The sequence below is a fragment of the Hesperophylax consimilis genome, chromosome 11, assembly GCF_061612785.1.
Source record: "Hesperophylax consimilis isolate HC1 chromosome 11, BYU_Hcon_1.0, whole genome shotgun sequence".
NCBI classification, from domain to species: domain Eukaryota; kingdom Metazoa; phylum Arthropoda; class Insecta; order Trichoptera; family Limnephilidae; genus Hesperophylax; species Hesperophylax consimilis.
This window is the reverse complement of record NC_142846.1, coordinates 29,666,284-29,685,078: the sequence shown is the minus strand read 5'-3', so window position 1 is coordinate 29,685,078 and position 18,795 is coordinate 29,666,284. Positions and strand designations below refer to the sequence as shown.

The 18,795-nt window shown below is 33.5% G+C and overlaps 1 protein-coding gene across 2 annotated transcripts in view; it reads left to right on the top strand.

Moving 5' to 3' along the window:
• Positions 1-5,309: 5,309 nt before the first annotated feature.
• Positions 5,310-18,795, top strand: part of LOC149420011 (D-beta-hydroxybutyrate dehydrogenase, mitochondrial) — a 168,854-nt gene continuing 155,368 nt past the window's right edge. Inside the window, exons 1-2 of one of the 2 annotated variants that reach the window (XM_089637128.1) lie at positions 5,310-5,437; positions 11,051-11,383. In XM_089637128.1, coding sequence (XP_089493254.1) covers positions 11,108-11,383 — 276 coding nt within the window. In that variant the 5' untranslated portion in view covers positions 5,310-5,437; positions 11,051-11,107. Of the gene's footprint in view, positions 5,570-11,050; positions 11,384-18,795 lie in introns of both variants that reach the window. The other variant, XM_089637129.1, reaches the window with a different exon arrangement.

Below are 18,795 nucleotides of genomic sequence, written 5' to 3'. Positions count from 1 at the left end.
CTCAGGGCCTATGTCATCTTTGAGGATGCTGTGTGGAGGGTCTTTTTGTTGGGTCTTTGAAACATAAATTCGACGAGATTATTTTTACCCCAGGAGAAAACACTCTCGAGATAACCGTCCATTCTCTGCTTCAAAGCCCTCCGAGCCGTTGGAGTTTGTGTGCCTTTTGGGGGCTTGTCAAACAAAAAACTATCAAGAACTGTACTGTCATCCGCGTAACAATGAATCGGTGCACATGTCAAAAGGTCATTGATGTGCAACAAAAACAAAGTCGGAGACAGAACCGATCCCTGTGGGACGCCAGCATTTATAGAGTGTGAGGAAGAGGTGAAACCATCAGCAACCGCCTGAATCGAGCTATCCCTTAAAAAGTCAGCAATCCACGTACACAGGGATGCGGGAAGTCCGTAAGAAGGCAATTTGTTGACAAGTCCTCGGTGCCAGACCCGGTCAAAGGCCTTGGATATGTCTAGTGCGACCGTTTGGGTCTCACATATGCGTCACATACGCGAGAAGATCGCCGCACGAGCGGTTCGGCCGGAATCCGTATTGACGGTCGTTGATAATTTTGTTCTTCTCGAGTTATGTGAGCAGTTTGTCGTTGATCACATGTTCCATCACTTTGGACAGAACTGATGTGATCGCTATGGGGTGGTAGTTGGCCTGGTTGGAGCGGTCACCTTTCTTGGGAATAGGGTGAATGACCGCTTTTTTCCAACCAGAGGGCACAGTGCCACACTTCAGGGACATTTTGAAGAGCTTTGTCAAAACTGGAACTATTTCCGCAGCACACCTCTGCAATACCAGGGCAGGTATTCCATCAGGTCCACTGGCTTTGTTAACATCGAGCCCCCGTATAACGTGGAGTACATCCCGATGCCGAATCTTCAGCTTTTTTATATAGAAGCCGCAGTGAGGAACTGACGGCGGAACAGCACCTCCGTCGTCGAGGGTCGAGTTTTCCGCAAACATATTCCCTAATAGGTTAGCCTTTTCGGTGGCGGTGTTTGCTAGTGAACCGTCAGGTCTGGTAAGAGGTGGCAAACTGGGTTTGCAAAAATTCCGACCTATTGAGCCCGCAAGCGACCAGAATGCTCTGCTGCCATGCTAGCAGGCAGCCAGCTTTTTGCCGACCTGCATGTCGTGTTTAAATTTTGACCTATTAATGATTCTTTTGCATTCCTTTGCCGATTTGTAGTATGCTGATCTGCTTTCGGGCGTTTGAGATGTGTTGGAGGCTCAGTAAGCCGCGTTTTTTCGTCGAACTGCTTCGGAGCATTGTCGACTGAACCACGGCTTTGAAACTACACCAGTTTCTTTAGTAGTCGATTGTATGAAGCCATCCATCGCTGATTTGATTACTTCACCAATCTCCTGGGCACATCTTGAAGGGTCCGAAGTCCGAAAACAAACAGCTGACCACGGAAAAGCGTTGAAATGGGCCCGCATACCAAACCAATCTGCTGACCTATAGTGCCACACTTTTCTCCTCAGCCTCTCATTGGTTGGTATGAGGTTAACGGGGATTGATGTCGTCACTAGGCAGTGGTCGGATAATCCCAGAGGCGCTGTGACGTCAATCTTATAACCGTGTGGAACAGTAGTTAAGAATAGGTCTAACAGATTGGAGCGGTGAGTCTGGACATCAGGAACCCTTGTAGGCTCCTGAACCAGTTTCTCTAATCCGTAGCAAATGGCAAAGGATTCCGCCTGTCAGCCAGCCGAGTCTGTTGGGCCTGAGAACTTCAACCATGGTTCGTTATGAACATTGAAGTCCCCCAGAACAATAAAATCGGCCGAAGGGTAGCGGGGCAAGAGATCATCAATAGTATCGCTCAAATGTTTGAAGAGTTCAGAAGTGTCTGATTCGCTATGGTTCGGTGAGCGGTATAGACATGCGTAGAATCTTGCCGTACTGGCAAGATTGACGCGCACATTACGTCGAATCTGGAGTTTTCCAGACTCAATAGTCGTACACAGTTGACGTCAGCTCGACTATAGAGGCAGACTCCTCCTTTTAGTCGGAACTTGCTTGCAAGGGTAAAGCCCACGCAGTCCAGATAGGAGGAGTCTGGCGGCTCGGCTATCTGAGTTTCGGATAGGAAAAGAAGAATTGGACGTTTGGACAAAAGATTAAATAGAGTTTTAAAAAAATAGTTTTGTTAAAGTTTCAGATTTTGGGGGTAATAATACACCGATTATTGGTCACTGTGATATTATATGTCAAATCAATGGAAACGTCATAAATAACATAAAATTCTATTTCACTTAAATAGAATGTCAAACTTTGTTAGGTTTGACAACTATTAACTTATATCAACGTCAACATTAAAAAATCAATTGAACAGTATCAAACATGTTATAAATTTTAAGTTTCTAATCAGAAAGAGCCATTAATAATAATTTTCCATGGCAACAAGTGGGTACCCATTGATTTTGAAGTACTGTGAGAATGAAATTTATCTCATTGTAACAGATATTCAAAGTTTATAGAAATTGCTTTTTTGGTGTAAAAATTCCACATCTAAAAATGTAATAAAAATTCAATTAATTTTTACACGTCGTGGTATACCAATGACCATTCTTTAGAATTTAAATCATTTTATGTATGATTGGGATATAGAATATGTAGTTGCATGTCCATATCATTAACAATCTAAAAATTAATCTAATAGGCAGAGGACTCTGTAAAAATACAAATCCTTATATAGCTTTATTACATTATAGGAACACACCTAAAGTCAATTCACCGTCACTTGCTTAATTTTTAATATCTAGAGATTTGAGAATGAATATTCTTCTATCGCAAATAAAATTAAAACCAAAGGTTGCATTTTACCTTAAACCTTAGAAAGGGGGTGTCACATCACTAGTCTTGAGTATGTCACATCACTACTGTGGGTAGTGAGATTATTATTGTCTGGTGATCTGTTGAAGGAATATCGTCCTTGTCAATAAAGTCATTTATAATATTCAATCTAGTATTCTCCATTATCATTCTTAAAATACCAAACGAAACAGTACGGAACAGCTTTTGTCGTGTACAAAAAGTTCGGCAAAGTCAATGTTATTGTCTAAAATTCTATGTATAAACGTTAAATCAGCTACAATTCGCATTTGCCTGTGTAACATAACTATGAAAAAATAATCAAAATCGTAAGACACGACATAAACGCAATTTACAAACTTTTGTGAAAATACCTTACCCTAAATAGCTTACGTATATAGCGTGCATAAATTATAATCAATATAGTTCACGCCTATAATATATATGTACATATTATCCTCACCGTGTGTAACTAGATTAATACGCGTCCCTTAAAGTTTTCAATCCTTTCTCACCTGCTGGCAATAGTCGAATTGGTAGAGTGCCACTCACGTACGACTAGGGGTTTGGGTTCAAGCCCCAGTTGTGACCTTTGCCTTTATATTTTATGTGTCGTTATCTTTTCATTTTTCATTGAGAGCTATAGATGCATTCTTCTTTAATTTTTGTTTTTTTTTTAATTATTTAATGAATGTTTATATGTTACATTTTTAGACATATTTTAACTACCATACTAGGCTAATGCCCGTGTTATGGTATTTATACATGAAATAATAATAACAATGATATAAAAGAACTAAAAAATACTATTTTATAGAAACATAAGAAAGAAGTAAAGAAAAAAAAACAAATTAAATGATAAATAGAACTGAAAACAAATATATTAAAATTAAAAGTAAACTGAAGAATAAAGAAAAAGTATATGTATATTTAAAAAGATAAAAATATAAATTAAAAATATTAAACATTAAGATTAAAATATAAACATAATTAATATAGATTGTTTAAATTATTTTAATGGTTTTTTTTAATGATGTAATATTACAATGAGGTTCATAAGCTTCAATAAGTTGTCCCTCATAAAATAATTTATTTTATTTTACTGATAATATGTTACAAAATAATAATAATAATTAATTAATTTATTTATTTAATTTATCTATCAAAAAATTTATATATAAATCTATCAAAAAATTTATATATAAAGATGCAAAAGTCGGTCATTTTGAATACATGTAGGATAACGAAAGATTTTTTAAATATTTATGTTGAGGGATCAGTAGGATTTATAGGCCCTTTTAGAATTTCTACCGAGTCGAACCCTCTGATATGAAAATATCTGGAGTCGGTGAATTTTTTTTTCCCATTATCTCTGGTGAGTTGACGTGTTGTTGTTATTGTATTGTTTTGTATTTATTTTACTTATATAATGCACTTGCATAGTGTTGATTGACTAGCTGATCATTTGTGGAAAAGTGAGTGGAAGGGTTTAGTTTTTCCTATGGGGAAGATTTAACCCGGACAACAAAATCGGAAGCATAAAATAAATAATACATTATTCTCAGTGACCTTAGAAAAACTCATTTCGTGAAAGACAACATTGTATAATTAAAAGTAAATAATTTTTCAAAAGAATACAAATTTAACAGGGGATTCAATGAAGATTGAAAAATGATTTTCAAAACTAACTAGACAGACTTATCTCAGTTAATTGAAATATATTTAATAATCACATTAAGAAAGATATATCCACAGAAGTTAGAGAGTTCTAAAAAAATATTGTGTAACGGGTTAATACACTTTAAAAGCTTTTGCCTATGTTTTTTGTTTTTTTTTATTACTGGAAGTTTTAGGTTACTAGGTAATGCGTTGTATTGCAATTAATTCCAAATTTATTCATGTGAGTAGATGACGAAAAGTGAATTTGATTTTGTGATCGTTTTTTGTGCTGGTGTATGTCGGAAATAAATTAATGAATATAAATATAAATCAGTTACAGAACATATTAATCTTACTTTACACTACATAATAAATTATTTTTGTTAATTTAACGTTTTCTTTTTATAATGAATTCTATTATATTTCAATGAATTTTAATTAAAATGGAGTTCTAAAAATTAAGTTTGATGGCAATACTTAAATTGAAACATATTGTTATTAACATTATCATATTTATTTAAAATATATTTTTTTCATGTTGAAATGATAATGCAAATTTTTCATTTTATTATCATTATTTTTTCAATCTATGGTCTTTTAATAGGCCTCTGGGGAATTGGGACCGATGTAACCGCTATGTATGTTTAATGCGTCAGTAATAAGAAATAGTGAAAGGCTTCAAAGTTACTCAGTGGAAGGTCTTTAAATCATAACACATTTCAAAGAAAGTAATACAAATTCTTGAAATAACATATGGCAATTTTGACTAAAAAGTTGTTAGTGGCAACCCTATTCCTGGTGGCATTTAGTCACCTTTTCGCGGCCCTGCCCGGCCGGCGAGGAGTCCAGAATTAATACTCGCTGAACCGGCGGCGCAACGCAGCTGCCAACTCTCAGGAATACCTCCAACCGACCAACCTACCGGCCAATACCCGGCATTATCTGCGAAAGGTAGTGATTTTACAATGTTTTAACTGGCAACGGGGTCAACTGGACAGTGAGGTCAACCGGACAGTGATAACAACCGTATAGTGCAAACTTTACCCCTCGACCGGCCCTAATTTATCTACCAAAAGGGCACAAGTGCGTAAAAAAAGTTTCAGTTCTAACGCTTTAAGGTTGTTTGAGTTCGATTTAAAAAAACAATTTTTTTATGAAGAGAGCACTAATGTACGATATTAAATTCTAACGTGAAAAACCACTACGATTGCGTTATTATTTATTTTTGGTGATACGAAAAGTAATGTGATTTGTCGATTTATTAAACTCCAACCAATATTTCGTTACACTATTTAAATTACAACGAAAATATTAATAATTTCAAAGAAAACTTTTCGGAAAAAATATGATGTTCTATAACCATCTAGAAGCTTATGGGCTAGAGGAATTTCGTGTGCTAATTTTAAAGTGAAAAGCTTCAACGATTTTAATACTCTGAATAAATCAATCAACTGGTGAAATAAAAGCTTCCTAATTTTAAAAAAAAACTTGTTTAAATACACTTCTCAGAGGCGCAAGTGTTTTTAACTTCGTCATTTATAAATTGTTTCGTTCCCAAGAAAACAGGGATATTTATGCAATAAAATATACTGTGGCATTTTGCGTTTCTTGTGTTTTATAACCCGATAACCTGTTGATTGAATGAACTCGAAAAGCTCGGCATGTCGTAATATCTCTCTAAAACATCAACAGTAGTTGTTATTGTGATGGCGTGTTTATTATTAATTTGTTCTCGGTTTATTTTCTCAAGTGCTGTTTGCTGAATTTGTTGAAGTGATAAGTTAATTTATATTTCAAAAGCCACTGATCGAAAGCTTCGGGAACTTCGTGAGACAAGTATTACGAGAGAGAAGGAGCTATTTTTGGGCCAATGAAAGTAAAATGTTTTGTATTTCATTCAAATTTTGTATGATGCTTCGAGATCCGCTGCTGCCAAAAACCTAATAATATTCTACCAATCAATTATAAACTGATTAAAATTAATTCCTCGGGAAAAAATATTTTCATCGGATTAATTTTAGGTTTCCTTGATCTTGCAATTATTCTCAAATACTTTGAAGTTTACGTAATAGTTTTCTTGGCACAATTCGCCAAGTAAAAGCTCAATATTTTACATGTTAGGTTACGGACAACAACAATATAAAAAACTGCTGATTTTTGTGAACTGTGAAATTGCTCAAACAAGTCTAATTTATTTACGGAAAATCACTCTGACTGTTTTGGCTAGTTCGAGCGAGATTACATTACATAAATATGAAGACAAAAATAACTTTAAAATTGAAAGCCGGGTTGATTAAAGCCGCAGTTACTACCCGGCTTTGCCCTAGTTTCAGTACGAAAGTTTGTTTGTTTTAATGAAATTTTTAATCCTATTCAACAAGCGAAAAAAATAGTGTTGTGATGAATGTTCTATATTTTTGAAAGATAAACGTATATTTAGGTAAATTAAAAAAATGTATGTAGCTCATGATATAAATTACGTTGCGATCTGAAAACAGTTGTATTGAAATGCATCTTCCAGACAGAAGAATCTGTGCAAATTTCATAACGCATTTTTTTCGAAATAGTTTTTTCTTCATCAAAAATTCTGCCTTATCATTAAATATTTCCTTTCTCAATGACTAAAAAAATATTTTTAAAATACATAAATTATTTTAACATATCGCTGCCGGTTTCAGAAGTGCCCTTCCTTCACCAGGAGAACGTAAATATATATTAAAGTGAATTAAACCAATACTTGTTTCCCTTTCTATTTCGGATGCAGCATATCAAAGTGCTTGCGAATGTCAACTTAAATCTCGCTTTTTTATTCCAGAAGGAACGATTTTCTAAGACTTCCGTGGGAGAGAAATAAAGTGCTCATCTCTTTCCTTTGACGAGGAATGGCTAGAATCCACATTCTGACTTACACATACAGTGATGCTTGTTTAGTGTACAGACTATACAGTGTATAGTGTATTCGTAATATAATTAGACTGTAATATTGTTGCTTCAGAACTTCATCTCAAGCGTAATAGATCTAACTCATCCGTAAAGAATTTTACACGCGGATTCTCTAATAATTAACAACATACCTGGTAGACGTCATAACATCATATTATTACGCATTGTTACAAATAAGCGCGGGTTTAAACTGTGCGATATGAGAAATGATTTTCTGCTTTTTAGTTAGCTTGTTTTTTTTTAATACAATAATCGTTTCACATATATTCCATGCTATTACGTAGGTATGTAGATACCTAGTTTCAAATTATGACTGCAAATTTCTACTTTCCTTACAATTTCGCAGAGTTACATTTGTTACGTTGCGGAAATCGTTATAAGTTTAGAATTCTTCAAAATATTACAAACTTTACTGATCGATATGAGATTTGAACTTTTTTTCCAACGCGTAAAAATCTGTTTGCTGAAACTCAAAATAGTACAAAAATACTTCGCGAAGGAGTGTCACAATACGGTGACTTATGAGAGAGCGATTCATTTTAAGCATTACGTTCATCACGTAGTCCATGTAAAATGGCTTTTTAAATACAACATTACACCGGCCACAAAATTATTCAATCGATTTTTATTGTGAAATTCACTGCCGACCTCTTTAAACACTACGCCAATGGGTAAGCAATGTTTACTTAAATGAATTACTTATCTCCTAAATGCTATTTCAATCATTGTTTAGTATAGAATGAGATGTTTAAGAAAACATTATTAAGGGTGTCTTTTTTTTATTGTTATTAAGTTTAATTTGTAGAACTCCATTTTATTTTTTTATTTTTTATATATTCAATAATATTGTTATTGGGTTTATAAAAACAGTTTATTTTTAAACAAGTTCTGCTGTGTAATTATTATTACGCGTGACAGCTGTTTCGCCCTCTGAAGGCATTATCAAACTGTGATCAATTAAGAAATCAGTAATTGAAATTAAAATACCTACCTAGAAATAATATAAATGTATCGTCTGTAAGTGGGCTACCCACAGTTTGATAATGCCTTCAGAGGGCGAAACAGCTGTCACGCGTAATAATAACTACACAGCAGAACTTGTTTAAAAATAAACTGTTTTAATAAACCCAATAACAATATTATTGAATATATAAAAAAAAAAAAAAAATTAAAAAAAATTAAGAGTGTCGATTATCATTAAATGAAGTGCCTACCTAATAACTGTCTACAATCGCAAACTAAATCAATTTATCATTCTTGTTGCATTAAAGTAATAAAATAAATATGTATTTCTGATTCAAATGTCGTAAACGTCTTGTTCATTTTCCGTTTGTTTTAAAATTCTAACGAAACTGTAAACAGTGCATTATTTTATGCATCGTGTTTTAATGATCAAAATAAATTTTCAAACCATGAAGCAATAACATGTTTTTAAGACTAGCTGACGCGTACCTGTCGTTGCTGAGGGTTATCCTTAGGATATAGAAGTATTTTGTAAGCTTTTTTAAGATATGAATTTCCTTAGTGCATTATTTTGATGTATTTCATAAGGTTTATCCAGCGTTAGCAATGTAAGCGCCCGAAAAAAAATTACGGCTTGATTATAAAACATTGACTCTTCTCTACTTTCTATAAATAAATTTATAGAAAAGAATGAATTTTCTAAATAATATTGAAAACATTATCAAAATACGTTGTGTAGTTTAGAAGAACTAAGCGCACAAGCAGACAGACGCCGATATGAACTTTATTTTAAACTATTTATAAATTTATTATTTTCATAAAAAATAATTGTAATAATAATAAAAAATAAACTTTTACCATATTGGTTTTGACATTTCTGGCAGGATGATGTGCAAGTCGCATTGTTGTACAATATGAAATAAATAAATTTGTCAACTGATATAAACTTAAGTTTTTTGTAACTTTTACAGCAAACCAATCTACATTATTTAACCACATTACCATATTTATTACATAAGATTTGTTTGTTAAATTAGATGGAAATGTTCTCTCAAATCAGTTCTGAGATATCGGTGAAAAATTTACATTATTCCCTCGTTTCTTATTGGCAGTTTTTCAACATTATTAATGTAACTACTTGAAATATTTTAAGAACTCAACTAAGTATCCGGAGATAAATTTACTGAGCAATAATTTGTGCATGAAAGATCTTTTCAGGTGCCCTGTGCTCCGGGTATTCCTGAAGATTGAAAATTAAATAAAAATTCAGAAACAACACTCAACCATAATAAATAAAAGAACTGTTGCCAATGCAATACTGTACCTCTGTCGTTCTACATCATTATCTCAATCTGAAGGAATTTTTCTTATGGTAGCTATTCGTAGCGACATTTTCGCGCTCTACTCTCGAGAAAATTACAATATTTACATTACATACTGATGTGTTATGTGAAAGACGTATTTATTCAGTATATTATAATAAATCTGCGCTTAAATTAGATGAATAAGTGTTGAGAGTGGTATGAAATAAAGAATGATGTAGATGTAGGTACCTACTATTTAATACGAGATAATAAAATTCTACTCAAAATAAAACTGTTTTAGCTATCATTACATCATTATGAAAATATATTCTCGTCATTGATTATATTCTTATTTCTGTGGAAACTGACCGGTTGAACATGTTTCACCGCATTCGTGTATCTTTCATCACTCAAAATAAAGCAAACGGATAATATTTTATTGTGGAAAGAAAAAATTAGCACAAGTGGATAAATTGGGGAAGGATTAGATACGTGAATCAATTTCATAAATATGTAACGGGGCATTGGCCTATAGATTATTAAATTTTTGACAAATGTATGAATATTTTGTTTATATTTCAATCGTACATTTTGTTGAACAAATGTATTGCTCCAAAAACGACTAATGGCAACAAAGAGGGATTGAAATACTTTTTAATTTCACTATTTATTACAGTTATTTGATGTCAGAATAGTTATTAAATTGAACTAGCTAAAGGCAAAACCATAGTAGGTACATCTCGTGATATTGGAACGCTTGTCATTAAAAAAAAATCTTTGGTACTTTTTTTTAAAGAAAGATAAATATTTTCGAATTACGAATAACCTATTTGAAAATCTTCTACTACCACCACAGTAAGCGGAAAATATTGCTTATATTATGATGAAAGACTTAGCCAGCCGAGGAACTGAACGTGCGACGCCTGGGTGGGACCCAAATGTGGGCCAACTCACTACTGACCGGTTAGGTTAGGTTAGGTTGGGTTTAGGTCCAGATTTAAAGATTAATTAGGTTAGGTCGTAGAATAATGAATAACACAAAAAATGCCTTTTTGTGGGCGTGTTTCATGATCCAAATATTTGCTTAACCTAAATTTCCTATACCAAGCTAACGAAATTCAAAAGGGATGGAGATCTACGATATCATGCGAGTGTAAGTGAAACGGAGCGCTGAGCTATTGAGCTAAATCGAACATTTATTTCTATTCAAATTTTGATTGAAGGCACTTCTAGCGTTATTCTTCATTTTATGGGTTAGGTACATTAAGGTATTGTTAGGTAACACATTTCGTGGAAATGCCGTGTTGTTTATGAAGCCATTGATGGATCGTTTTAATTTAATTGTTTTTTTCAGGTCAATCCTGAGGGAAGCATTACATTCCTTAAAGAATCGAAGTAAATAGTTGACAAAATGCCTCCGCCAGATGTGACCCGTCGCACCTCCCTGAAGAACAGGCGAGCGTCCCGGCGCGGCTCCATCATGTTGAGGAACCCTAACACGCCCCGAGAGATTCCGTGGGACATCGTGGACCGCTGCCTCACGCCTATCCTCTTCTGCCACGCACTCGCGGTCATCATCTCCACCTTCCTCAACACGCTCAGGATCTCGCAGGTGTCAGCCTTTACGCTGTTCCTCTGGTTCTCGGTATCGACAGTTGGCGCCATGTGGTTCTACCACAATCTTAAGGTAAGACTTTACATTTTTCTTTGACTTACCAAGGTGATAAATTTAAGTAATTTCTACTGGTTCCACGACATGAACATTCAGGAAACGTTATGAAAAAAAACACACACGTATTCGGTTTCCGATTATTATCCACGGGATTTCATATCGTATATATATTCGAATTACTCTTACCTATCTACCAGGTCAATCTGTAAATATAAAATTGTGTTTATCTGAATTGTGTGCCAGGTCAATCCGTAAAAAATAAAGGTGTGTTTATCTAAATTGACCAGCCAGGTCACTCCGTAAAAAAATAAAAGTGTGTTTATCTAAGTTGACCTGCCAGGTCAATCAGTAAAAAATAAAAGGAATCAAATACATACTTCAACCAAACAATTATTAATTAATTAAATTTTGTTCGTACATACTTTAGGGCTTGATAAATGATTTATATTTATCAATTGCAATTTTGAAAATGAAAAGATCATTGAACTTAATAATGTCACGCATTACGCACACAATTTAAAAATACGCATGCACCCATTTACCGACAGTCGAAATTAGAATATTCAATTTCTTAGAGACACAAACAAGATATTTAAGAAGCATTCTTGTGTTACAAAAATAGTTGATAATGAATATTAATGTCTCTTGATTAATGACTCTGCAGCCTTCATATTAAATTACACACAAAAAACGTGCAAGTATGAAATTAATTAAACTACGTGTAAACTAAATTTCCATCATTATTACGACCAACATTTTTTTTTATTATTATTATTTTTTTTTTAACGTGTATAAACCACACTTTGAAAATGGCCTTAAAAGCCGAAACAGCTGTAACAATAACAAAAACCAAAAAATACTTGCAGAACTTAATAATTATATCATTAAATTTGATTTTAATTAAATTTAAAAAAATTAAATGGAGTTCTACGAATTAAACACAAAAACAATAAATAAAATACCTCCAACATTGTCTGAAATAACAACTTTCAGTGAGTGACAATGAGTAAATACATCACAAACACAAACAACGTACATATTTATTTTTGGAATAACTTGAAGTAAAACCTCAAATTGTTATATTTAATCATCGAAGACAATATTAGCGCATCTCAAACCAATTTAAACAAACAAAAAAACAGAAAATCGATCGGCAATAGAAATTTAACCCAGGACCTGAGCCTTGCCGGGACTTTCCTCGGAAACTAAACTAATTCGACTCTTAATATGTATACATATTTAACTGTATCATTTATCGACTAAAAACTAGCAGCATTGTCTTAACGCGTATTTTTATTCATCACTGTGTACGATTGCAACATGCTTCCCGAACTGCGTTAAAATCCTTTCACATCCGCATTATTGTTTCCACAAATATAAAAATATGTAATGCTTGATAATAACTCTAATTTTTGGATTTTTTTTTTTTTTTTTTTTTTTTTTTTTATTCTGCGTTAATTTTGTATAACATTGGACAAGGTAAAATAAACATTACACAAAAGTAATACAAATAACTGTTTCATGTCAAACATGCACATTTACAATGTTGTGATAATATCTTAGGTTTGAAACAAATAACATTTTAAGTAAAATTAATTCAGAAATAAAGAAATAATCTAAGATAATGTATTTGAATGTACTTATTTTTATACATAAAATTAACTTAGGGATGATGTCTAAGGAACTGAAAAGAAAAATAAATTACAATAACGAGATACACGGACACGGGACGAGAAATTCTAAGCAAATTAGATTGCCAACAAGAAAAAAAACAAGCACCCAAAAATCTCTGATGTACCAGGCCGTTCAACTCTATAACAAAATCCCGAAGGAAATTGCTGTAATAGAAAATATTAATAAGTTCAAAAATTAATTAAGAAAATATGTCTATCTCAATTATTAATGTTTCTTTTTTTTGTGACTTTAGTGAAATATTTAAAGAAAGATTATGTTTGCCAAACAATGTACATGTTTATATGTTTATAAAACTATTAGCACACACGAAGATGTGAGCTAACTTAAGATTAATAAATAAATAATAATCTTTAAAAATTCGCCATACTAGTAGAAAATATGTCCGTCACTACCAGTGTTAATTTTAATGAACATTGAAATTCATTTACGATATTCTGACAAATGACTGTGAATAGTGAATTGAACTGATGTTATTATTATAGAACACAACTTTATGCGTTAAATATATGTGGAATTCGAGTAGAAAATATTGATATCTCACCTTAAATGAAGTAATCAATGACGGCAGAAATTCGATGAAACTCACAATCAGCAGATGTCAAAATATTTATCATTTTTCTGGCGGTAATAAGGATTTCATCCGAGCGAAAAAAATAGATGCCACAGAACTGATTACAAGCTATAAGAAAACCGAAACATGGCTTTTCTAAATCGCTTTCGTTACGGTAAAAAAATCACAAAGTTCGTGTTAATTTGAATTATCACTGTGGCTGAAAGGGTTAGGAAAATGAAGATATTGTTGGTTTAAATAATGTAGTTTAAGGCTGAGGTCCTGGGTTCAATTCCTAGATTCTACCGATTTTTTCCTGATTTGCCTGTTTCAAATTTTTGTTTGAAAGTCGCTAATATTGTCTTCAATGATGAATTATATATTCTATAAATGTTTTTAACTACGACGTCGTACGAAATCAATATCGCATACAACAAAATTGTATAGGAAGAAAATTTTTCATTGACATTTCAATTGAATATTCGTAAAATTACTAAAAAAAGTAAAATCATCACAGAAGTTAATTTGTTTTGGTTTACCAGTAAAAAATCAAATAACATTAGATTTCCACCAAAAATTTACATTTTCTGAAATAGGTATGATAATATACCTCCTTGTAATGATAATGCTGCTATATTTATTGTTATTGCATTTCGTGGAACTCTGTAATTTTGTTTTAATTAAAAAGTAATCTCATTTAACAACGTTATTTAAGCAAGTATTTTAGTATTCATTATTTTTATTATTGCGTCCGTTTATTGTTTTAAGTCTATGTCGTTCCTCAGTATTTTTTTATGAATAACAACCTCCTTAAGTTTTGCAGAATGAGGTGTGTATAAATAATTAAAATGCAGCCTTAACTGCAAAACAGAGATGTTCACTCCTTCCTCTCCACAAAAAGACCCTCCGCACAGCATCTCCAAAGATGACATAGGCCCTGAGGGAAATCATTTTCTTCAGGGCCTCCTGTGTGAAGTTTATAAAAAAAATTTAAAAAAGTTATCTGTGAAGCTGAAAAATAAGTTCAGTTCTTATTATTGACAGTATTTAATGGCGGAGATAAGATCATGATATAAAATTAATGTCCTTTCTTTAAAATAGTAATAATCGAAGCTTTTTAAAATCAAATAATTATTAATTATTAATAAAATATTAATTATTCCAAGTTATAGCAAAAATCATTCAACTAGAGTTGTGAGACACGAGTAGGTTATCTAAGAATGACGTTTAAATGTTAAGCGCACTTGAAGTGAAATTACACTAAACTACGCTATATAAATGCCATGTTATTTGTATTATTATTATTAAATGGAAACATATGTCGACAAATTCATTTTATCGGCCTTCAAATCGGCGTCCGATAACTTCGGAAAATTAATTGTGAATTCGATAATCCAATCTTAATGGTATGCCAGTACGCCAGTATGCCGGCACTAAAATACCTACTCGTAGTCACATCATTTTAACAGTTCATAAAATTAGTGATATTGACTGTGAATATTCAAACATCTCAAAATACATGGAGAGTATGGAATAGAAATAACTAATATCGAGTAAACCGCACATTCGTAAATAGAAATCCATCACGATTTAGCCCACGTGATGTTATAATATTTGCACATATCGCCTACGTAAGTAAATAAATCACAGCAGACCAATAAGATGAAACAGAAAGATTCCTGGAAGCTCTAGTACATATTCCTCTCGTCATAGACCATATCCGCCCATTGACTCTTTACGGATCAGTATTCAGTCGTTTTGGAGGACCTCCCAACCATAATAATAATCATAACGATTATTATTATTACCACTTATTAGGGCGCCGGGTCCAAACTGTGTCTTCAGCTGATAAGGATGCTCCTTTACGGTCGGTAGTGATGATATGATGATATTCTGCCTCCCGTACCCGGTGCTTGGTGAATGGTAAGCCCGGGTAACAGGGTCGGCTGGTCTTGAAGAGGTAAACACCAGAAGATTTGAAGCGAAGACTAGGCGAGGTGAGGCAGGTGGTGGTCAGGAGTCACTTGTTGAAGGTAGTTAAAAACACTTGTTTAGTTTGTAAAGATGAACCGTTTTTTGTGAAAAATCATTTTTAGGGCGCTGTATAAATATACATTGATGTTTATATATTTCTACAATGATCTATCTTATTAATAATTATATACTAGACAAACTATTATAAATTTTTTAGTAACAGATTGCATCAACCGGTTCATCGATCACTATTACAAAACTATCGGCCGTTGTTCCCAATCCTAATGATCAACTGTTGAACTGAAATTTTGGCTTGACATTCCTCAAATACACAATTAAGCTATTCCCAATGCCCTATCAAGCTAGAGGAACCAAACACTTGGCTCAGTAAAAGGGTTAGTTATAAAAAGTGTCAACAGAGTGAAAATGACAGCGAAATTTTGAACGTCATTTGGTTCACGCATTCTTTTTCGTATTGCGTATTGCCAATTTTATTATTATTTTTAGTATCAAATTCATGGAGAGTGAAGGTTAAGATATTAATTATGCATTTGATCAACGAACATGATCCTGCTAATGGACGTATATTACAACTTATTTACACTCTGTACAGGCAGATCATATAGATACTGGACCATACTTACCTGGGAGGTCACTTGAGATTATCACTGTTCATCGTCTATTAGAGAAATTGATTTATAGTTCGCACGCAGAGTATAATTGGAACACGTGTAATTGGAAATGCTATTATTAATTCTCGTATTTATATTATTAAGGTATATTTTTCTAATTAGCGTGTTTAGGAGAGAAAAGGCAACTCTTATGTTGGGCGGTATAAAAGTACAAGGATTTAATTAGAATTTATCTTCCCACATGTGATTCGTCCCTTGGTATGAGATACATTGATAAGTATACATAGGCTTCTAGTAATGTAAATTCAAAAAGGAAAGTGTGATTAGGATATATTGTATGCAGTAGAAGAATGCTACTCTCAGGCAGGTATAATTAGTTTCAGGGTATGAGAGCATAAAAAGATCAGTTTTTATTTTGAAGCTGAATATTGTTGGGCTTGTTATGCATCTTAGTTCCGGGGAAAGTTTATTCCAGGCCTCAGGCTCAGATACTCCGAAACATCATCACAACATCATGTTTCCTTGTTTTCTTTTTAAATCTCAACGAGATCTGGCATGAATTTTTTCTTCCCATCCTGCGTCATTTTCTGTTTTATATCCCTTCTTCGAACACGTCTCCAAAGATCCATTACTAATTTAAACGTTTAGGATGTAAAATGAAGTTACATAGAGTAATAACTCCGCATTAGTTGTGAAGAGAAAATAGTTTTTTTGCTATAATGAGTCGGTGGGATAGTGGCTTCTTCAATTGCGTAAGTCCTTACGCTTATGCGAGTGAGAAAGGCAAGGAAATGAATGAGATGACTGTTAGGAATATTAAAAACTGGTCAAAAAACAAGGCTAAAAACATTTAAACACCGTTTCGTTCATAAATTCTGGTCTTTCACCAAAACTACTCTGAGAGTGTTGTCCGCCGATCAATACAAAATTTAAAAAACAATAACTTTTTTTTCTAGTACATACTCGTTAAAGGTTTTTGTTTTTTTCTTTGTGTCGCATAAGCAGCCGGGTATACAGTAAAAATGTATGAATATTCAACAGAGTTTATCTGGAAAAATGTCCCAAAAAATTAAGGACCCAACTTTTAACATCTAAAGTCTAAAGCATTGCTTAAGTTTGAGAAGCGGCGGTTAACTTGAGAAGAAAATGCGTGCGATGCCTTGACGCACTCACACTTTGAAAGAATAAACCTTTTACGACAATCATAAAATATTCCTTAACATTCGGTGTGGGCGGAATGAGAACGAGATATAAAAATAGATATTTTTCTTTTAGTTTGGTTTAATGCCATCACCATTTTATTCCTTTTTCCTATTCGGTCGGGAGTTACTTCAAAAAAGCGCCACTAGGCGTCCTTATCTTTCTCTACTTCAGTGTCCTCGGTTCATTTCAGGTTCAATCTTTTAAGATGAGGTCGTTGCAAATTCTCGTCACATTTAATGACCATCAAATCGACGGTCACCGCCAATTTTAATATTAAACATTTGAACGATCTCATTCAAACACTGATTTTCGGTCCGTTTTAGCTTTTGATCAAATTGTAAACAGCTGACAAGCGAAACATATAAAATTATGGTGATGCTGAACATCTGATCACAATTCAAAAAGAAGCTGAAACAGACTGAGAATCGCGTTTCAACTATTTTATATTCATCAAGAAAGTTTGCAATAACCAAATCTATGTTTCCGTTTGTTCCTGTTTTTTTTTCCAGTTTTGTATTTGGAGTTCAACCAGACTGGGTACTTAAATCTTAACTTAGTCTGCATAAAAATTGATTTGCAATAGTGGTAATAATATTTCTCTGGTGTTAACATATGTTATTGAAGCAAGATAACTGCAGATGATGAACAATGAATGTGACATAACATAATATTGGTCGCTTGCGCTCATTAAATTAAGCAAAAGCTATTATGGCTGTTGAAATACAGGGTGCGGCAAAACGGACAGTGCAGTTTTGATGGGCTATAAAAAAAATGGTACAACTTACAGAAATTTTATTTTATTCGGTAGATCATACCGTTTCATTAATCAAGTCCTGAAGATATTTGAAAGATGATGGCCCCCCAGCAGGGATACACTCATGAAGGCAATTTTTCCACTGCATTTTGGCTCATCTGCAATTTCCTTCCGAATTCGATCCTTGAGTTCTTCCTAGCGGAAACAAGTTCAAAAACAATTTCCTTCAAGTAGCCCCACAAGAAGGCCCGCTGGGTGGCGACGAAAGAACAGCCATTTTCAAGAAACGTGAGGACGGCGATGCCTCGGTGTTGTCCGAACCAAACCATGGTAACGACTGAAAACAGAACAACTCTCCTGACACAATGAGACACCTCCTACCCCCACCACACGGGATGTACCGGCCCTTCAAAACTCCATTGTCTGTTTTGCTTCACCAGTTATGTTACAATTTAATAATCTAAGTGCCATCAATGCAACTAAGTAAAATAATTATAAACACCTAAAGTTACAACAATTTTTCAAGGATGAACCATCATCCTCGTTCGTTCAGCAAACCGACAAATACATTGTAGATTGAATGAAGCAAATATAATTCACTTGAAAGTTATTATTTGAA